The 23,719-nt window shown below is 36.5% G+C and overlaps 1 protein-coding gene across 13 annotated transcripts in view; it reads right to left on the reverse strand.

Moving 5' to 3' along the window:
• The window catches only part of LOC114654314 (IQ motif and SEC7 domain-containing protein 3-like), a 782,842-nt gene that overhangs the window by 91,256 nt on the left and 667,867 nt on the right, over nucleotides 1-23,719 (reverse strand). For all 13 annotated transcript variants that reach the window (XM_051930709.1, XM_051930707.1, XM_051930705.1 and 10 more), the window contains one exon: nucleotides 20,143-20,282. In XM_051930709.1, coding sequence (XP_051786669.1) covers nucleotides 20,143-20,282 — 140 coding nt within the window. The remainder of the gene's footprint in view (nucleotides 1-20,142; nucleotides 20,283-23,719) is intronic.

Here is a 23,719-nt window from a genome sequence, read left to right on the forward strand (position 1 = left end):
GCACATCAGAAAAAAAAAATCTTATGCTGAAGGATGCACCCATGTTGTTTCTGCAGATTCCCTCACATTATCTGCCAATGAATGTGGTTAATTTACCTAGAACACCATCATTCATTGGTTTCATGTGTTGTTATTTTTCAGAATATCAAGATATGTACTATATTCTCTTTCTAATCTGTCATCTTTGTAAGAGCCAACATAACAATAGGCTTCATGGTAATAACTCCTGTACAAATTGAAAATTAAGGTCAAAGCTGTCTAATTTAATAATGTACTATCTTAAATTAAGACTACAAAATGTCAACAAAAGTTCAGAAGCAATGTCTCCATGACCAAACAGTTAATTTTGTGTGCTGGAATGTTAAAGATCTCAATCACGAATTAAAAAGAAAGTATTCTCTCAGGTCTAAACACTAAAATTGTATTTTTACAGGAGACCCACTTATTAAACAAGGATCAGTTTTGGCTGCACAGAGACTGGACTGGCCAAGTATTGCATTCCAGCTTTACAAAGAAAACTAGAGGTGTGGGAATTCTTATACATAGAACAATCTCAACAATCTCTGTAGTATCTGATCCTGAAGGGTAATATGTGATGGGTAATTAATTCAACTGTAAAGTGATTTTGATAAATATCTATGCACCCAATGTGGATGACAGGGACTTCATTCACAACGTATTTGCATCCATTTCCAATTTGAATACTCCTAAAATTATAATGGCTGCTGACTTCAATTGTGTTTTAAATTCAGACCTAGATATTTGTACTTCCACAGGTGTGAGGACATCTAACACTGCAAAAACAATTACACAGTTTCACAACTTATCAGGCCCCTGGAGATTTCTACACCCATACTCAAGATAATATTCCTTCTACTCACCAGTGCATCACTCTTACTCAAGAAGGTACTATTTCTTTATAAATAACAATTTCTTGCCTACGATTATATCTTGTAAGTACAGCACTATTGTTATCTCCAATCACGCCCCTTTGAACATGGAGATGAAATCACTATGCCCCACATACTCATCTTGCAGCTGCCGTCTTAACCCACTTTCATTACCAGACAAGAACTGTACAGAATTTATATCCAAGCAAATTGATTTTTTAGAAACAAACTTATCCTCAGAGATCTCTGCAGGAATACTTTGGAAAACTCTTAAGGCATTCTTAAGAGGACAGATTATTTAATATCTTTCCCACAAAAATAAATCGGAAAACAAGAAGGTATCAGAGTTAATCAGTGAAATTACCAGAATAGATCAAAAACATGCCAGGTGTCCAAATGAGGCACTTCTTAGGAAAAGACAGGATCTGCATACAGAACTCAACCTCTTAACAACTAAAGAAACAGAACAACTCATTTTTAAATCAAGACATCATTACTATGAGCACGGAGATCTTAGCTCAACAAATCCAGAAACAGGAAGTTTGCAATGCAATCCCGGCAATCACCAACACAGACGGAGACAAAATCATTGACCATAAAATGGATGCATTACAGATACCACAACTAGATACCCTAAGTGCAGAGTAATTGGATAAACCTCTTACACTCTCAGAATTACTAGACGCTATAAACTCACTTCAGAGTGGGAAAGCAGCAGGCCCTGATGGCTACCCTGACAAATTTTATAAGAAATTCTCAACTAAGTTAGCTCCCCTTTAATTAGCAACAGAAGCTAGAGACAATAAAATTCTACCTCAAACTTTTCACCAAGCATTAATTACTGTCTTTCCTAAGCAAAATAAGGACTTATTACAATGTGCATCATATAGACCAATCTCACTTCTGAATAATGATATGAAGATACTCTCCAAAGTCCTAGCTAGAAGGATTGAGAAAGCACTTCCTTCAGTAATATCACAAGACCAAACTGGATTTTTTAAAGGCAGGCACCTAGCTTCCAATCTTCAACGTCTGTTTAATGTAATATATTCACCCACAAAGTCTAACATGCCGGATATTATTATCATTGGATACAAAAAAAAGCATTTGATATAGCTGAATGGAACTACCTCTTTACAACATTGGAGAATTTTGGGTTTGGTCCAAACATATGTGCATGGATCAAACTACTGTAGAGTATACCAGTCCAGGAGCTTCAGTTTGTATTAACAACATTAATTCAGACTACTTCAAACTAGAACGTGGTACTAGACAAGGATGCCCCTTGTCACCACTGCTTTTTGCAATCGCCATTGAGCCACTGGCAGTTCACTTTCGAAATTCTTATGAAATAAAGAGGATTATCAAAGAAGGACTTGAACAGAAATTTTCACTGTATGCAGATGATATGGTAACTATATATATCAGATCCACAAAACACTGTGCCTGCAGTCCTAACAGCACTAACAGAATTTCAAAAGATTTCTGGTCTCAGAATTAATTTGAATAAAAGTGTGCTCTTTCCAGTGAACTCCCTAGCATACAATATTAGATTGGACACCTTCCCTTTTATCATCACAGATCAGTTTAAATACATAGGGGTAAAGATCACAAGTAAACATAAAACTCTTTATCAACAAAATTTTGCTGTCTGCATGGAAAAACTTAAACAAGACTTGCATAGATGGTCTCCCCTTCATCTCATTTTAGGGGAAAGAATTAACACTGTCAAGCTAAATATCCTCCCTAAGCTTCTTTTTCTATTTCAAAGCATTCCAATATACATCAATAAATCATTTTTTAAAAAGTCTGATTCAATCATATCGTCATTTATTTGGAATTCAGAACATCTGTGTATCCAAAGGGCGACCCTACAAAGACCTAAGGCAGAAGGTGGCATGGCTCTACCTGACTTTCAATTTTATTACTGGGTAGCAAATATACAAGCTATAAAAACCTGGACATTGACACAAATAGATGAACATACACAGGCTTAGTCCACAATAGAAATAAAATCCTGCAGTACTTCTTTATATTCGTAGCTTTGTACCCCAGTAAATACAAGTTACCACTAATATACTAACAACCCAATTGTGCTTCAGTCACTCAGAATATGGAAACAATTAAATTGCTTAGAGATCTGTACATAGACAATGTCTTCGCATCCTATGAACAATTACACTCCCAATTTAATGTTCAAGCAACACATTTATTTCACTACCTCCAAATTAGAAACTTTGCTAAACAAAATCTGCCCAATTTTCCTCACCTCCCACCTACTTCTATACCGGAAAAAATATTGATCAGTCTTGAGGACTCAGACAGCATTCCTGTAATATACAAAAACAAGATTCTTCAAGGTCAAGAAACCAGCTGATTGGATTTTTTTAGTTGACTATCACTGTAACAATGCACATTATACTGTATCTATGGTAAAATTTTAAATATACTGCATCATCAATACTACCATACCATATTTTGAAAGATTTTCTTTGTTTTAGTGCTGTTGTAGTAAATCCAAGAAGGAGCTGTGGCTTTTACAGTACATGCACATGACTTTCTAAACAATTATAAATCAGATATTATTTTCTCAATATCACTATACATCTGAAATATATAAATTGTTCTTATTCTTGCATATGCTGATTATATATTTTCTCTGAATTCAACATCCTGAACTGAAGAATGAACCAATTTACGTACATTCAGTACCAGATCATATTCAAATGTAATAAATTAAAATATTTACATGATTTCCACCTTCTTAGTTATCAGCCGATTTCATTTTGACTTTGTATAAACTGAATAAAACTATTTTTCAAAATATAGTGTTTACCCAGATAGCAATGTTTTAACCAGAACAGTTCAATATCCTGCATAAGATGTGAATATTTATATATGTGTAAACGTACTCAGTATTGCAGTGATTGTAGTGTTCCTGTCAAATTTCTGCACTTTGCAGACATGCCTTTAGTATTGCTAATCAGTAAACATATAGTAACTGTGATGAGTTAAATTTTGTAATTTGTGTGAATATGTTGCTAAGCGCACTGTACTTTTGAATTTTTAGCATGATTGAAAAAACATTTTACATTTATTTGTATATGTCACAAATGAGAGATTTTAACCAAATAACTACTGCATTTTACAATGATAATAATAATATACCATTAGTATTATTATAGTATTCTAGTATTATCCGTGTATAGACCTTCAAAATTCAACGTGTCTTTCTTTGAGGAATTCTCTGACTTGATGTCAATCTTAATTACGAACTATGACACACTCTTAATAGTCGGCGACTTTAATTTTCATATAGATAATCAATGTGACCAGAAAGTAAAAGAATTTATGAACCTCCTGGACTCTTTTGATTTGAGACAGCTCGTTAATCAGCCTACACATAAAGCAGGTCATACGTTAGACTTAGTAATTACTAAAGGACTAAAAGTTGATATAAAGCAGGTCATTGATATTGGTCTATCAGACCATTTTCTTCTACTCTTTAATATAGAAATAATGATAGAAAACACTCATGAGAAGTATATTGTTAAAAAACGCTTCTTTGACTCATCAGCAGCTTTAAAACTTTCAAACATTCTAACCAATCAGTCCGTTTATAGTGCCAACTATAATAGCGAGGAGAATGTAAATAGTAAGGTGGAAAGATTTAATACTAAAGTGAGGGCTGCTGTTGACTTAGTTGCACCTGAAAAGACAGTTAAAAAATCTTCTAGCATTGTTATACCATGGAAGACCCAAAGAGTGTCTGATTTAAAGAGAACATGCCGTAGAGCTGAGCGTAAATGGAGGAAAACTAAACTAACTATTGACTATGAAATATTAAAAGTTAAAATAACAGAATACAATAACACAGTCCGTCTTGAGAGGCGCTGCTATTTCTCTAAGATTATAAATAACAATGCTAGTAATCCCAGAGTCTTATTTTCGACAATTGATCATCTGTTAAACCCAGGTAACTCAAAGGAATGCCTCCTAAGTACTTCCAGTAAAACCTGTGAGGCTATCGCTGTATTTTTCAATCGAAAAATTAATGATATTAGAAATAACATAGTATATCTCCCCAACACTAAGGATCCTCCTAAACCCCAGTACCCCATAATAAACAAATTAAAGTCTTTCACTAGGATAGATTTACCTGATTTACATAAAATAATTCCTCAAATGAAACCCTCCACCTGTGCCCTTGACCCAATACCAACAAATTTTTTCAAAGAAGTATCGGGCGTGCTTAGTGATAATGTTCTTGACATAGTAAATTCGTCATTAGATACGGGGGTCTTCCCAGACTGTCTTAAGACTGCGGTAGTTAAACCCCTACTTAAGAAAAATAATCTCGATCCCTCTGCTCTTGAAAATTATAGACCCATCTCTAACCTGCCTTTCTTAAGTAAAATTCTAGAGAACATGCTATTCTTGATAAATTTCAGTCAGGTTTTAGAACAAATCACAGCACAGAAACTGCACTCGTTAAAGTAGTAAATGCAGACAGAGGCCATTTATCTGTTCTCATCCTCTTAGATCTGAGTGCCGCATTTGACACCATTGATCATAATATTCTTAAGAATCGCCTTAGTCAATGGGTGGGCCTCTCTGGCAGTGTCTTAAATTGGTTTGAATCCTACCTGGCAGGGAGAAAATTCTTTGTTAGTTGTGGTAATTATAACTCAAAGACACATGATATTCTATATGGTGTTCCACAAGGCTCTATCCTGGGTCCACTGCTCTTCTCAATCTACATGCTTCCATTAGGTCAGATTATCTCAGGGCACAACGTGAGCTACCACAGCTATGCTGATGACACACAGCTGTATTTATCAATAGCACCTGATGACCCCAAATCTCTTGATTCGCTAACACAATGTCTAACTTGTATCTCAGAATGGATGAATAGTAACTTTCTCAAATTAAATAAAGAAAAAACCGAAATCTTAGTGATTGGCAATAATGGATACAATGAGGCTATTAGAAATAAACTGGATGCATTAGAATTAAAAGTCAAATCGGAGGTAAAAAGCTTAGGGGTAACCGTTGATTGTAATCTGAATTTTAAATCGCATATTAATCAGATCACTAGGACAGCATTTTTTCACCTAAGAAACATAGCAAAAGTTAGACCTCTTATATCATCGAAAGATGCAGAGAAATTAGTTCATGCATTTGTTTTCAGTCGGCTAGATTACTGTAACGCACTCCTCTCAGGACTACCCAAAAAAGACATCAATCGTTTGCAACTAGTGCAGAATGCAGCTGCTAGAATCCTTACCAGGAAAAGAAAATCCGAACACATTTCTCCAGTTTTGATGTCACTGCACTGGTTACCTGTGTCATTCAGAATTGACTTTAAAATTCTGCTTATGGTTTATAAAGCTTTAAATAATCTCGCCCCGGCTTATATATCGGAATGTCTGACACCTTATATTCCAAATCGTAACCTCAGATCCTCAACTGGGTGTCTCCTTAGAATTCCAAGAGCAAAACTTAAAAGAAGTGGTGAGGCGGCCTTCTGCTGTTATGCACCTAAAATCTGGAATAGCCTGCCAGTAGGAATTCGCCAGGCTAATACAGTGGAGCACTTTAAAAAAACTACTGAAAACACATTATTTTAACATGGCCTTCTCATAACTTCACTGTAATTTAATCCTGATACTCTGTATATCCAATTCATTATAATAACTATTCATTCAAAATCTGTACTAACCCCTACTCTCTCTTATGTTTCCTTTTCCGGTGTCCTGTTGGTGGTGGCGTGTGCCACCACCATCTACCCAAAGCACCATGATGTTCCAACAATGATGGATGGATTAAAGCCAGAAGTCTGTATGACCATCAGCATCAAGTGAACTACAAAGAGGACTATTTCATTTATGTTAGGTAGAATGCCCAAAGGGGACTGGGCGGTCTCGTGGCCTGGAACCCCTACAGATTTTATTTTTTTCTCCAGCCTTCTGGAGTTTTTTTTTGTTTTTTCTGTCCACCCTGGCCATCGGACCTTACTCCTTTCTATGTTAATTAATGTTGTAATTAATGTATTTTAATTTCTTATTTTGTCTTTTATTTTTCTTCTCTTCATTATGCACTTTGAGCTCCTTTTTGTATGAAAATGTGCTATATAAATAAATGTTGTTGTTGTTGTTGTTATTATTCTTACTTGACTATCATGTGTTTGTTTTTAAGGAAACAAAGAAAAAAGAGATATAACTCAACAACTGATAACTGTAATGGACTGAATAATGCCCCTATGAGAAGGCACTGCTTGTGGTACTGGAAATAACTTTAATCCAATCACGAGAGCACATTCCTTAAAAACACTCTGCTCTTGCTCTCTCAAGGGAATTCTGAGGGAACTCTGAGAGATCTCCCACAGCAGCTCTGCTCTCTCTCCAAAATCACTGAAAATGTTTGAAAAATTCTCTTTTGTTTGTAAGACTTTTTGGTTATGACTTAAAGTTTTGTTTTCTTTTGACTTTGATCTTGGTACATACTTGGGCTTGATGACAGATCAATTTTAATTTTTCTGGTTAACAAACAATGTTAGACTTCTATTTTTCATCTTCTGATCCTTTGTCAGTTAAAATCTGCCTCATCCTCCCTGTGGTAGTACAATCAGGAATTTATTTATCTCTGTTCTTCATGAAAACATGAGAATAAAAACTTTTCTCAGTCATCACTACCAACACATGGGATAATTGACAGATGCAAAAAATATTATTTGTTTTATCCTTTAGGCTGGAAATATTATGTAACTTGTGAATTGCTTTTATCCTTCTTTTGATCTGAATTCATAAGTAACTGTATAATTCTTGTAAATTAAAAGTGTGGAAATTTTAGTCATTCTAATTTTTAATCCATATCAAACCACAGTACTGTCTTTATGGTGCCATCCTGGGTATTTCCTTTTGTAAACTCCTTTAGTGAATTATTCCATTTTATCTCCTCTATCTTCTTCATTCTTCTGCCATGTTTATATGATTGTGTGTCCCAGGCTGATAGTAGGAACTGTGGGTTGCTTATCATTTCTAACTACTTTATAACATTAGAATTAAAGTGAGCAAACTGGCTAACTAGTAAACAATGAAAAACTGTATAAAAATAATTCCTTTTAACAGCTTAGTTATAAAGTTAAACTTTTCTGATAAATAGCTAGTCATGACAAATTAGCTGAAGTAAGAATAATTAAACTTCCAGCTTCTAAACCATTCATCCATGATTAAGTTCAGTTCAGGTTACAATATAGACAGCATCAGATATATGGCAGGAGAGAACCCTGGAGGAAGTCCCATTTAAAATCCAGCCTAAAATGTATAATCACAACAGATAACACATTTCATTTCAACTGAACATCATTTACATCTGCTATACAGTACTTTTTACAGCGGAAAATTCACTCATATGTAATTATTGCATTCACTCTAAATAAATAATACTTGTTTCTGCAGTTTACTTGAATGATTCTATAATTGCTCTAGTTTCCCAAGTCATCCATTTTTCAAAAGCCTGAATTTAATGTAAATAGAACTTATGATAACGACCTGTATTACAGAGTTTTTGATGGTAAGAAACAAATATTACACCTTATTATGAAGAAATGTTATAGCAATTTGATCTGAATGCATTCATTTTGACTCATTTGTTTTTCAATAAATATAAGTAATCTACCACAGTTGAATGTTTGAGTTAAAGTCTAATTTTATAATGCTGGATAGGCTAATTTGTCACTGTGACTGAGGCAGTACTGTACATAATTCATACCTTATGGTGGGAAATGTCTTTAAATTAAAACTGAAATTTCACAGTACTGTTGTTCAAGTAAATAAAGACAAGTGCAGCATAAAAGCACACACCAGCATTTTTACTAACAGCAAAATGACATAGTGAAGGTATAGACAGGTTAAACTTACTTCAGCTCTAGAAACAGTAAAAGGCTAGAAACATTTTAGTTGTATAGCCTCCCTCGGGTTTGTGTGGCTTAAACATTGTGGTTTTAAAATTTTTTCCCATTTTCGTCTATGTCTACACACTGATCCAGCCCTTCACTAAGTCAACACTGAATGTTGTACTCCATTATTTTAACTTAAGAATGAATCAAAGCTTTATCACCAAATTTTGTAAAGTTTTATTTTCGGTATACAATGTTGTAATGTTCCAACTTCAGACAGAAGGTCAGATATTAAGGACTTTCAGTGGTGGTAGTAGATGTAGCACTGACGAAATAAGAAAAGACCACTAAAAACAGAATCTGTTGTGAGTTTATGTGAGTTTAATTTTCATACTGCCTACTTTTAAAAAAACGTAATTTAGAAAATTAGTAAATTAACTTTTGTCAGCAATTCAGGATCGGGTTGAATGGTACACATTTTACATGGCTGTGTATTGTGTGGTTTGTCACTTCCACCTCACTTTACTCACACTAAAGGATGTTAGTCAGACTACAGCCAATAAGTTCAATGTTGAGAGTGCCTAGGTAGGGGTTTGAAGTGCAAGTAATATCGGGGCTTTCCAGACACTAATTTTAGGAGATATACTGGCAGGAATAACTTTGGGTACCATGCCACTAATGCTACTGCATGGTAAGAGATGTCCTTGAAGTAAATACTCCAAGGTCATTACATTGACAACAATGTGGAGTATCAAAGACAGATGTCTCCAGTCCCACAGGTGACATCAAGGTTAATTTGTTATGTTTTGTAGGCTTCCTTGAGGGTTCTTGGGCACCTAAATGGAAACGGGACACAATGATTGCAGGGACTGTTGGAGCTACTAGACGGGAACTCTAAAAGGCATGTTCCCAGGAGATAGGAGATTATTTCTAACCCTCGAAGGGCCTTCTGACTCCAGAACTCATTCCTTGCCATAGCTTAATAGCTTCTTCTGCCCAACACTTCATTTGTCTGTTTAGATAGATAGATAGATAGATACTTTATTAACAATGGAGCTGAACAGTCCAAGGGTCCATAGGTGGTAGAAAAGCCTTACAACTTATGAAATGCATCCACTTTGAGGCAGCAAATGTTTCAGTTTAAAAAAATGTGACTTCCACATTTATGAGGCATTCTGGTGATAACAAATGAAAATTAGAAATGATTATTTTATTACAGATTCTTGGAACTATTTTCCTGTTCGCATGTCAAGTCACAGCCACAGTAATAGGTGGAGTTTAGACATAAATAAGGAAGTTAATCAGCATGAAAACAAACACATGTCTGAAGCTCTTTAGAACAATTTTGTTTTTTAAAAAAATGTTTAAGAAATTTACATAAATAAATGTGTAAATATAAACTTAAAAAGCCAAGCATTTACAGTGTCCATCAACCTCCTTATGCTCACGACAATATCTTAAAGTTATGGCTTGCAGCGCTTAGGTCAGTTGAGAACATAAATGGACCTACTGAAAGTGGACCTGTGAGACTGTAACACTCATTTTTTTGTGGATGACCATTTACAGCAGAAAGAAAAGGGGTTCCTGATCGTCCGTTATTGAAGCCAAGTTCAGTTCCAGATATATTTCAGGTGAGTAATTTCACTGCTGCTGCAACTGAAGCGGTCCGAAATGTTGAGCCATAGAATAATAACAATGGCAATGTAATTTCCTAGCAAGCTGAATACTGCCTAGATGAGCAGCTGTTACGTGGGGTTGAAAAGTAGAATAAACGTTAGTCATGCTGCTTCATGGATCTCCTGTCAACCTGCTTGATGTTGTCAGCAAGGGTCACTGGGAATGTCAGACCACATGACTAACATTCATTAGAACATGCCACAACTGATCCCAACTTGCTAAAATTATTCATTCAAAAATTCATCCGGTTAGACAGGGTTTTTAGCTCTCCTGACAACCTGAAGCTACTTCTTTTTTATTTCATATTTGAAACATTTAATTGAGCCATTCTATCATTGTTTCCTGCTACTAAATTCAGTTTTATTTCAGATGTATCATTTGTTTTCCCTTTTGGAAATTATTGTAGTTCAGGAATATCATGTAGTGAAACTGATTGGACATCAAAGGTAGGATAAACCATTGTTAATACAATAAGATGATAAGATCCCTAGATTCTTACAGTCAAGTTAACCCAAAGCTGAGGAAGGCTTGGTAGCTTTGACATTGTGATTGTAATTCCTGACTTTTCTGCTTCTGTTTTGGATTCTGACCCCTCTGTTTGTTACAAGGGACTGTTTCTGGTTATTGGATTTGTTTGTTTAAAAGGCAAAACCTGTTTATGCTTCTTTTCGTTTTCTTGTATTTTGGGATTCTTTTGAATTAATCTTTAAATATAATGAACTTGTTCTTTTATTTGAATCAGAAGTTGTCAACTTTCCTGTTCTCCATTTTTGTGGATATTTTGAGACTTTTATTATTTAAGAGTGTTGGGCTGTGCGGACAGGATAGCCTGCCATTTGGGAAGAGGTTAGGCTGTATGGGATTAGACCTATTTCTGGGGGTCAGGGTTGCTCCGGCCTTGTGTGTGACTTTTTTTGGAATTCTACTTCTTTATTGTGCTTCATGTAGAAGGGTTTTACAACACTTATCTGATTGCCAGGAGATCCCTTTTATTCCTAATCCCAAAGTAGCTTTGTTTGGAGTAATATTGTATGGAACACCACTGCTTTATAATAACCTACACTGCTAAGCTACCATTTCACTTTGTTCAAAAGATCTCTAGCCTGCCTACTATACTACAATAAAAATGATGTGTTGTACACATATTACTGGAAATTAGACACAATAAAATGTAACCTACAAAGAACAACTGAAATGTATTTTTCATTATATTTATAATTATTATTACATTATTTACCAATTATGCCTGAACACTACATTCTAGTGAACTATTCTGATTGGTTACCTCTCATACTTTCTTTCATGCTCTATCTCTTGCATGGTGGAGAATGGAGATTTGAATATTACTTGTAGAAGGAGGACTTAATATATTGAGACTGCTGCCTCAGGGTGATGTGGCCACCCCTCAGAAACTCCCTCTTAAACAGTTTTTTGATGGGAAACAAACACACTCTTACACCTCCTCTTTGCAGGATCAGCTGCAGGTTTCCTGGCTTGCCGTGCGATGTGCCTCTCGTGTGGAGCTTTGGACATGTAAAAGACCAAGCCATGGCCATCCTGAGGCCTCACTTTCCTGTCTCCCTTCCCCCAGACTCCCTCTGCTCCATTCGCTGTTTCCGAGCCGTCGTACCTGCTTGAAGCGGAAGTCTTTGTGTTCTTTTGAGCAGGATTCGGGGCAGAGGAGTCAAGTTTATCAGCTGTTCCTTGTCTGGCTGGATCACTTCTGAAAGAGACTTGTGTTTGTATCTGCCTGGATAGCAATAAAGTTTCTACTCTTTGGAAATCCTTCTGTACTCTCCTGTGCAATTATATGACCCAAGCTTGACAATATACTGTACAATGGCCTGACAATTTCAATACTCTGAACTGAATGTGCATGTTAGTGAAGCTATACATGTGTAGCATTTCCTCAGGGGACACAGGGCTGCGAAGGGGCAGAGAGTGTTTTTGCATTGCATGATTGTCTGTTGTGTTGTGTTTGCATTTTTTTTAGCATTCCAACAAACAGCATGTGGAGTCTACTGATAATATCAAGAGAGACTAGAAGACTAGAAAGAACCTGTGCACCCTTAGTGGTAAAAGGGTGCTGCAGTCATACAGACTGCTGCTGCTGCATTCTTTATAAGCAACAGCAATAAAGAAACATACATTAAAGTAGTTTTCAGGCTACTACAGTTTAAATAAAATTTTAAGGGGATTAGCGGGGTTATTTATGTTGTAAATCATAATTGCAGTAAACTATAACTTTCTTATACTACGGCAAATATTTTGGAGTGGGTATTGAGAAAATATATTCTCTATCTCTCCATTGGTTTTCTTACTGTTTTATTCAGTTCAGGATGAGTGAAAGCTGGTGTCTATTCAACCCAGGAATCAATCATCATCAGGTTGAAAATATTGCATAACACTGTACATATATTGGTCAATTCATTTTCTGGATCTGTTTATTGTTTTAATTGGTTGTATGGGTCTATGCCTACCTTGGTAACACAAGGAACAGGAACTAATCCTGCATGGGACATAGTGCATTACAGTAAAGTTATATTACTATATTGATATTTTATTAACCTCCAAGATTTGCATAGGTTTATGTTATTGTGCAACACATCTTTGAAGAAAGCTTTGTGGAGATATTAGCATTTGTTTACACAGGGCTTCTACCCGGAACCACTGATTAGGTTCAGATTATAGTTTTCTTGTCGAGTACATAGTGTGATTATTAAATGTTTCTCATATACTAGTAATACAGGTATAATGCAAACAAACAGACAATGCATGAAGTGATATTTATTACATCAAACAATTGAAATAAGAACACATCAGGTAAAGTCTTGCAGCAATGAGTAGGAGCATCTGGTGAGCAGCCTTGTGACCTGAGGATATAAATCGTCACTGAGTCTAGTGGTGCCAAAATGATAAGATTTTGCCCAAGACTTTCCATGACAAGGATCTAAACGTAACTGAATACAACTCATAGATATTTTTAAAGGTAAGAAAGCAAAGAAAATTTTAAACATTGTCAACTATTCCTTTAATCAGATATTAAAATTCTTTACAGTGTCAACCATGACTCCTCCCTTTTAACCCCAAGTTATTCCTCAAGAGACTCTGAGGAAGGTTACTCTGACATAGCAAATTTAACACGGTGGACCATCTGAATTCAGTAAAATGTACATCTAGCACAGGTAATTGCAGCAATATTTTTTCAGCAGTGCCACAGCTGTGAATCATAAATCAAGAGTGAGGTTAGCAGCATTATTAACCCTACCAGATGATAATTTCAGATTAATCAGGCAGTAAAATTAAAATAACCTGTGACTTGAGCCATAAAAGTTAGGAGGTGTCCATCTGGATTTTAAAAGCATTTTGGCAGTGAGAGTGGTCAGTGGGAAGATATTCTTTTGAAAACAATTAAATACCATGAATTAAAAATAATTGATTTAGAAAACAAAACCTGAAATTGTGGAGAGGACGAATTAATTTGAAAAAGATGGAGCAGGTCAAAATGGTAGAAATGAGAAGTGGTTACTATAATCTGATAGAGAAACCTTTGAAAGTAGTTGAGACCAAAACTGTAAAATGTTATTCATTGTAGAGGCTTCATTCACCTAATGACTGATCCACAGAAAAAATGTTACTTATTTTTATTTTTTTCCTTCTGCTGATAGTACACTGATATAGTGCCTTATTACTTTAAGTAAATACAGTACTATGTATACACCGCATGCTCTTTTATTTCAGGATTATTATTATTATGCATTGTGTACTGTGAGAGCACGATGGTGGAATTTCACATCTCTTAGCATTTATCTTCATCCTGTTTTTACTTGTGTTTCCTTTTTGAACTCCTGCTTTCTTGTACAGTACAAAAATATGCAATTAGGTTTAATGATGATACAAAATTCTCCCAGTATATGTGAGGGTGCCCTATGAGACTGCTATCCTAAACTGGGATGGATAGATATAATTGTAATATGTTAAAAAATCATTGCATTACTGTTATGGAAATAAGACATGGTTTAGTAAAATGCAAAACAAATGAATAATAATAAAGCAATTACATACAGTACTATACCTTAACAAATTATTTATTGCCAATGTGGGTTGAGCTTAATATAAACAAATATCTGTTCATAATAGCCATTCACACTAAATTTGAAGTATAAGGAATAGGGAAAGAGTCAACCATTGATGGAATTCCATTTGACTGCAGGACATACTAAAGTGGGCACAGAATAAAGTGACCATCCATCCATCCATCTTCCTGTCCTGCTTATCCAGGACAGTGTAACAGGGCAGCTGGAGCCTATCCCAGCAATCATCAGGCGAAACAACACATGGACAGGGTGTCCAGTCACTGCAGGGTGAACACACACAGACCCTCACATACTGTCATGTTTGGGTCACAGATTTGCACAGAAACACAGGAGGTTGTAGAGACAGGAACTTTATTCAAACACTGCAAACGAACATTTGTCTCTTTTTCAAAAGTTTAAACGCGCTCCATGACAAGACAGAGATGACAGTTCCGTCTCACAATTTAAAGAATGCAAACATATCTTCCTCTTCAAAGGAGCCAGGAGCAGAGAATTTTAGAGAGAGAGAGAGAAAAGCAAACAATCAAATCCAAAATCTGATAGGTGCTGTTCAGGCTTTTAAGTATGCGAAGTACCACGCGGGTTGCGCGATAGATCAGCCGCAAGTAAGCCCAGCAAGCAAGGGAGCAATGTGAAGGTAGTCTTTCAGTGTTTTTAGAGGAGCGTCTGTATCCTGTAGGGGTGCCATCAGCCCCCTAGCTCACAATACATAGACTATGGACATAATTTTAGTAATGCCAATTCACCTAACCTGCATGTCTTTGAACTATAATAGGAAACCAATATAAAATTAATGTCTTTGGAAAGTAATACAACAATTTAATATCTGGACAAAACGCTTTCAGAAAGGGGGACTGTGAAACCTCTAGTAGTGCCCTTAATTAATTGTGTCTGTAAGTTAAAAGACAAGATGGATGATAACTACTTCTAATTGGATGCAGAAAAAATAGACATCTTATTTATTGGTTGGAGATACACAGACCTCAACAATAGTCCGACACTTTTTAACTCTGTCGGTCTAAACATTACTTTTACTGAATCAGTACGATGGCATGTCTTTTAAAATACACTTTACAAAAATATTCAAAATGTTTTTATTCCAGCCTCAAAATATTGGAAAATCAAGATAGTTTGTAATTATAGTATATATTGAGAAATTAATTCATGCATTTATTTCTAGCAGAATTGACTACTACAATGTACTATTGCAAGAATAGTATTATTGCATAAGACAGAAGCCCTTAAGGCTTCTTGCAGAAATTTGAAAGGTCACAAAGCTGCCTCCTTGTATAAGAGAAGCCTTTTCAGTCTCAACATTTATGTCCAGACTGAGGACTCATTACTTTACAATAACAGAAACCATTTATTTCTAGTCCAAAATCATACAAGGAATGCCTCAATGGGCTTTAACTGGCCCTGTTTTTGACAATACCTCAGCTTTGACTCTCTAAGTAGACAAGAAAAATCTTGTTGGACAAAAATGGAAAAAACCTTGGGAAAGGCAATTCAGAGAGAGATCCCCTTCCAGGTAGGTTGGGCATGCAATGGGTGTAAAAAAATGGAGTAAATACAACATAAACATAATCCTCTTAACAGAGCTAGATAGCAAATCTTTCTGTCATCAGTCTATCTACTTTAGTGTAGCATACCCTGATTTGAGCTGCTGATTATCTGTTCATTTTGTAACACTGTTATGTTAGTAATTTGCACATTAACTACAACTGTCATTTTGAACTGTTACTGACCCTTGTCTATTTGGTTTCTCTTTTCAGTATCCTGCTGTCTTGCCCTTGGCAAGACCACATAATGCAAAACACACAGGCCTTTCTGCGGAATCAGGGCAATCAAGTGGGGGAAAAAAACAAATTCACTAGCATTATAGCTTAACCTTTTATGTTGCTGCTTGCTGATAATTTTTTTAGATAAGTAAATCAGTTGTATGATTTGACATGGCATCTATAACATATTAATTAGCTACTGGCTCTGTCCTTTAGCACTAATTCAAAAAACCTAACGCTAAAATTTTTATAGTGAATAGTGTGTGGCACGCGGCTGGGGGTGGTATCCAGCCGGGATGCCCAAGAGGACCGGAGGAGGGCTTGCACCTCCTCCAGACCATGAGGTGGCGACCGCCCTGGTTGCTTTGGGGACCACGGCTACAGAGCTGTGAAGCTCAACCCTGTAGGGGCCTGTGGTCACCGCCAGGGGGCACCCCAATGCCTGGAGAGCCCTGGACCTCAGCACTTCCGCCACACCAGGAAGTGCTGGGGCAAAGAGGAGTAGGGACACCCGGAGTGCCTCCGGGTACGCAGCCGGCACTTCCACCACACTGGGGAGTGCCGGTGGAAGATTGCCGGGAAACACCTGGAGCACATCCGGGTGGATATAAAAGGGGCCGCCTCCCTTCATTGAGGGCTGGAGTCGGGTGAGGAGAAAGACAGAGCTTGGTGGAGAGAAGTGGAGGCAGCCTGAAGAGTGAGGCATTTGAGTGTGAGGCCTGGACTTTGGGGGAGTGTTGGGGGGTTTTGTGTGCACTTAAATAAAATTTATTATTATTATTATTATTATTGCTGTAAATAATAGTTGTAAATAAACGTGTGGTGGTGCTTAAACATGTCTACCTGTCTGTGTCCAGGCGTCGTTCCACAAGTGCCATGACATTTTATAATGACTGCATCACCTAGGCTTTGTCACTGAGTGATTGTCCATTCTCCTCGATCCTGTCAATCAAAGGTCATTATTAACAGTTTAATCATGCCAAATTATGGGCTTTGTACTATATATGATTTGATGGTGCACAATTCCATATGCTTTTGTGCATCTAAAAAAAGCAGTGACACATTCATGCAAATGTGTCAGATGTCATTTAACTTATACTGTATGTCCAGGGAGTGAATTTGAGAAAGAAACTCCTACACAGCCACTCTTCCTCTTCTTGGGCTGCATTCTAGTGGGAGGAGGAGGAATTCAGAACAGTGGGATAGGAGCCTGGTTGGATGCTTTGAATATGAGTACAATTTGGCTGCCATCATGCAGATCAGATCCACCTAGGCATTTGCCAGTACTGCCTATGCCAGAAACTGTATCTGCCAGCTGCAGCACTTTATGCCACTGCTACATTGCCAAGCTACTGTTTGCATATTACAGATGTACATAATGTGCAAGTGTTCTTCTGATCCTGTACTCAGTGAAGTGTGCTATACAATAATACCTTTAATGTAATTACAATCCTAATTTATTTTCTCATCACAATTATTTGTAAATTGAGAAATTATGCCCCCATGCTGTATGTAACACCCATATAAACATGCCTGTTACAAGCATTGACTAGCTGTCACTGCCTAAACAATAGACTGCGATATGAAGGTCTTTTAAATGAACCTTTAACGTCAAATATCACAGACATACTGTAAGTAACTAAAATTACCTTCTTGTTGATTTAGATTATTAAAACACCAGGCAGATCTTCAATTAAAGATTCTGACATTGACTCAAAAAAAGTCTGCAACGTATCCTTGCATCCCCTTGTAAGATGAATAATATGCATACACTGTTGGCTAATATAAGTGAACTGTTACATCATAAGTAAGGCAAGACTTTTGATTATTTAGTTGAAAATCATATAGTTGTGCCTGTCAGCCAAAGATTCTGATGCCTGTTTGTTGGCTAGGAACAATTTTAATAGCTGAAAGGTTCACATGAATATAGACTAGGATTTTCACTGCTGACATTTTGGCATGAGGCCATTTAACTGATGAAGAATTTCTCTGTAGAATATTTCAAAGACTAGCCAAAAAGAGAAAAACATTTAATAAAACAGAAACAGAATATCAATTTCAACAGCATGTAACAGAGAGAAACAGGTGAACTGTGAAACAAGATCAATGCTGCACATCAGTGCTCCGGATCACACCACTCATCAGCAAGGATATGATTTACAGATTTTCAAACTTGGTCTTGACACACATATACAGGAGGTGATTTGTCTCATTAGCACATCAAGGGCATGGCTAAGATTAAACATTAAATGTCTTCTCCGCTGTGTGTGTCTAATGTTGTCATAATACAGGTATAATTATAATTGAATTATATGTATAAAAGCGACCTTTAGCTGAAGGGCCAGCAGAAGAGATTCTATTTAAAACTGAAATACATCTGGTTATAATAGTTAAAATCAGAGTATGGTAAAAGATAATCAAATATTTTGCAGGTAGGGTATAGAACCTTCCATAAGACAGAGACATGATCTTATTGGCTCTCTCAATATTGCAACTTTATGTGCCAAAGAAGACGGTAGAATACTACTTTACTGTAGTAGTTACCCTAGGGGAAACTGGGTTAAAGAATAGCAGTGGGAGACAATTAAAATTTAAAAGAAATGTCCCTGACTGTATGAGTGTACGAATGTTGTTTTATTATGGAAGTCTAGTGGTTGCCTGCCCTTTTACATGATAAGTGGCTTTCATGTTTGCAGACACATCTGGGGCTGCTAGAAGGAGCTTTAGAGAGACAGCCTCATTGCTTCAAAAATACAACCCTGTTGGGAACTTCATGTAGTTGCTGAGATTGCCAGGATAATATAAAGAAGGAAGATCTTCAGAAGCATATTGAACATGGCCAGGTAGAGAAAAGGAACAGCAAGGACTAGCAGACAGGATGAACATGGACCAGAATTTGTAGAGAAAGAGACACTATTAGGAGTGCTTAATGTTATACTGAGTTCAAGTAACAGAGCAGCCACATTATTGGTATACTGTATTGCGGCTTACCTGTTTAATTGTATCTAAAAGACAGATGATTGTCATTTTCATTTTTGTAAACTGGTTCTGTGTTAATCACTCTTACTTATTATTTCTTTAATAAACCTATTGTTTTGGCATTTTTGGCCTCCAGTATATATTATCCAGTACATGTAATGTCCTGTAACTCATACACAGTACATTGTTAACATACTTGCATTTCAAATTGTACCTGGGTTGTTTTTTGTGGCACTGATTTTAACATGTAGTATCACAATATATTGCCTTTAAAATAACAAATTTCTTGGGACTATTAAAGGTCAAAATATTGTGTAGCCTGAAAAGTAAAGCCTCCAAAATACAACTGTGAAAAGAAAAAGTGGTTATGAAGAGGGCATTTCTAAAATTTAGCAACTATTACATCATGTTACCCTCAATCACAATGACCAAAAATGCCCCTCTCTCCATCTTCTGGATAAACTATATGTACTATGGTACATAAATGAACCATCAGACATCTGTGATTGTTAGAGGGCTAGTTTTTATCTAGCCTTAGGAGTAATTCTGATAATATGTTCCTTGCTCTCCAATTTATTTATTTCTGTTAATTTTAATCCCTGTACATGCTAATTATTTACATATTTTATATGTACGGTGATTTTTGTGATGTATCTTGAATAAACACATCTCCTAGATAAAAAATGTTACCAATTTTGTTTAATTTCCATTAGTTGGAAAATAGGTAGTATTTTTAAAAGTTAAACTTGGAAAAGAACTGTGCTCATTAATTGTTTCCTTTGTGGAAACTGCAGACAGCTAAAATTACCATTTGAACTTACACTTTTCATTCCTACAATGGATTGTTCCACCTTGGTCACATAAGTCACATGGTCTTCATTGGATCGCAGCTCTCTCTGTTGGATTCTTTCATATATTCCCACAACCATCTCTCGTGGAATATCTGCACCATCATCTACACCTGATGAAGTTAAAGAAACAAATTAATCATTACCTTAAATACTGTTGAAAATACTGAGAAATAAATTTACCAGATTGGTAAAATAACGAGCTTGTAATTTATTTTCATCTTTGAGTTTTTAGCCTGTAAATGAACCATGGGATTGCTGATTGCTGATGTAAATGTTCCATCAGAATAACCATGCGCTGTGATCACATAAATCTTATTAGTTTCTCCACTGTCAAATACACAATTGTGTACAAAAACTGGCTACTATCTTACAAATTCTAAAATGTCTGAACTGTGTATCTATATAACCCTGAGACAGTGAAGGTCTTCTAATGTCAGCCTGAATCCTGTCACAAAGTTTGGTAATGTATAACAATTTTTATCAAAGTTGGTTCATGAAGCTCCCAAAACATTTTAAGTTTTTATTCTTCACTCTTGTTTTTTAGAATTGTAATTCTTTTATTACCTGTCTAAAGGTGCCACTCTGCCTAATTCTTCCTGTGTGCAAAATGTTCCATTTCTGTTATTGGATTCTTTATCAGCTTCTTCATGTGGGTACCAATGATTGGTACTTTAATTGATGTTTAAAAATATTAAATCGATATACATGACAATTACAATACGCTCAAAAAATATTTTACATAAATCTTTAACTCTATTTTCAGATTAAAGCTACTATAATACTTATCTTGAATACTATTCATCATGAATAAAGCTTAAAACAAACATAATGTAACTGCATTTATTTCATAAAGAGACTTAGAGGACCAAAATACTTGGCTAGTTTATAGACTAACCAAACATAACTTGCCAATTATTGTTATGGTTTTAGAAAAATAAATCTCAGAATTACATTTTTTCCTGCTTGTCTCTTCTTTTTATAAATTTATGTTTGACCATGAAATACTTTAAGTAGCAGCACAATTAATCATGCAAACAAAAGACATACTGTATAAATCAAAGAAAGGAGTGTGAAAAATAAAGATGACTGAAAAATAACACTTAAATATATATAAATCAATCACAGTATTCTGATAAATGTTTAAAACTTGAGCTCAGCTTTATATACATTTAAATAGTCTGAGTCTTGTGTTTACAATCCCTGACCTATGCTGATTTTATTTATTATGTCCGCACACCATCAGATATTATCTTGGGAGTAGTGAAAAAGAAAACTATTGTGTTTGAGATTCAGAATAAGCAAAATAATATAATTATGACATGTCAATTGTATAAATGTGGCAGTTAAATTATATTGTGCTGTTGAGCTACAATAGTGGTCAACATATACACATATTATTATTCTGTTGTTCCATGAAAACAAGGAAAAGGTTTCGTAAATGAAAAGGGAGTTATCTAATATGAAGCTATGTGCTTAACAAATGAATGTAGCCAGTGAGAGGTAATACCACTCACTGTACTAGACTTCAAGCATTGAACAGGGCAGGGGCAAGAACATGCCCCTGATAAACCCCAGAAACAACCTGGAAAAACACAGAGGTTCTGCCTCCACTCTGCATAACACTCATAGTACCATTGTATAGGCCAGCCATAATATCCAGCAACTTTGGGAGGATCCCACAAAGTCTTAGGATGTCCCTCAGGGCAGCATGATCAAATGAGTTGAATGCTTTATGAAAATTGACAAAGGCTGCAAAGAAACTCTGACGATATTTGCGTTTGTGGTCGATGGTAGATCTCTTAGGCATAAAAACCAGACTTCTCTAGTCACTGGTAGGAGAACAAGTGATCACGGATCCTATTTAGGATGACCTTAGTGAGAATCTTATCTTCCTGTAGTTGCTGTAATCCAGGTGATCACCCTTCCCTTTTGTACCAGTGAATGCTTTCCAACCTGACCTGAACTTTACTAGACTTCCTACACTTGTAGGATACAGAAGGGCAGACTAGAAATTAAGTGATAAGACTCTAAAAATTGTAGGCAAAGCAGGAGAAATTCTAGATAGCTAGTTTTCCAATAAAATAATAGACCATGTATAGAAAGTATGTGTTTTAGGACCTGGGATTAGACCCTAGTTACACTCAGCCAGAAGCAAAAAAATACAAGGTGGCAGAACCTCTGCGTTTTTCCTATTGATTCTGGGATTCGTCAAGGATGTGTTCTTGCTCCTACTCTGTTCAATGCTTGCATGGACTGGGTGTTGGGCAAGGTCGTCGGGTCCAGTGGCTCTGGGGCATCTGTTGGTGAAGAAAGATTTACTGATCTTGACTTTACCAATGATGATGTGATGTTCGCAGAGTCAATGGATGCTCTGATTGGGGCTCTCGAGAGACTGAGCGAGGAGTCTGAGTGTCTGAGCTTACAACTGTCCTGGATAAAAACCAAGATCCAGGCCATTAATGACCTCTTGGGCACAGCCATCAGCAGTGTGTCCATCTGTGGAGAGAGTGTCGACCTGGTCAAGAGTTTTACTTACCTCAGCAGTAACATTCATGTCTCTGGTGACTCTACCTATGAAGTCAGTAGACGGATTAGGAGAGCATGGTGGGTCATGAGGTCACTGGAAAGGGGTGTGTGGTGCTCGATATTTATGCAAAAGGATGAAGGTCCAAGTTTTTAGAGCCCTGGTGCTTCCTATCCTGCTATATAGTTGCGAGACATGGATGCTATCCAGTGACCTGAGACGAAGACTGGACTCCTTTGGTACTGTGTCTCTTCAAAGAATCCTTGGGTACCACTGGTTTGACTTTGTGTCGAATGAGCAGTTGCTCATGGAGTCCTGAATGAGGTACATTACCTGCATTGTAAGGGAGCGTTACTTACAGCACAACAGCCATGTGACGTGATTCCCCAAGGGTGATCCAGCTCACAGTATCCTCATTGTTGAAATCCCGAGTGGCTGGACCAGGCCAAGGGGATGCACGCGTAACACCTGGCTGTGGCAGATAGACAGTCATTTCTGGAGGGTGGGACCACGTGTCTGCCCAGGGGGTTGCCAATCAGGATCCCAATCTGTTTCGTCATGTGGTGGGTGAGGCAATGCATTGTACCAGTGCATGATCCCCAACCTAACCTGACCTGAAGATGGCAGGGACATGTGGAGCATATATGAAACAGAGATAATGTGATGTATTTTTTGAGTTTAGCTTAGAATTAATTTTATTGTTAATGTTAGCAAGAGTAGATCAAACCCCCTGGGTTTGCTTAAAAGATACTGCAACCCATGAGGCATAAGAGTGTTTGATTTAATGTAACTTAATTACTGTTTGTCACCGGTAAAGCTTCATCTTTTAAATAATCTAGTTAGCGGTAACATGCCACCTCACATTCCCTATGTTGTGATCACTTAACTGATGCAGTTTAAATGGGACTCAACACTTTAAAAATGTTCTTTTAATTTATTCATATGACTAGCAAAATACCTGCGCTTCGCAGCGGAGAAGTAGTGTGTTAAAGAGGTTATGTAAACATATATATACATAAACAT

The sequence above is a fragment of the Erpetoichthys calabaricus genome, chromosome 1 (genome assembly GCF_900747795.2).
Source record: "Erpetoichthys calabaricus chromosome 1, fErpCal1.3, whole genome shotgun sequence".
Lineage (NCBI taxonomy): Eukaryota > Metazoa > Chordata > Cladistia > Polypteriformes > Polypteridae > Erpetoichthys > Erpetoichthys calabaricus.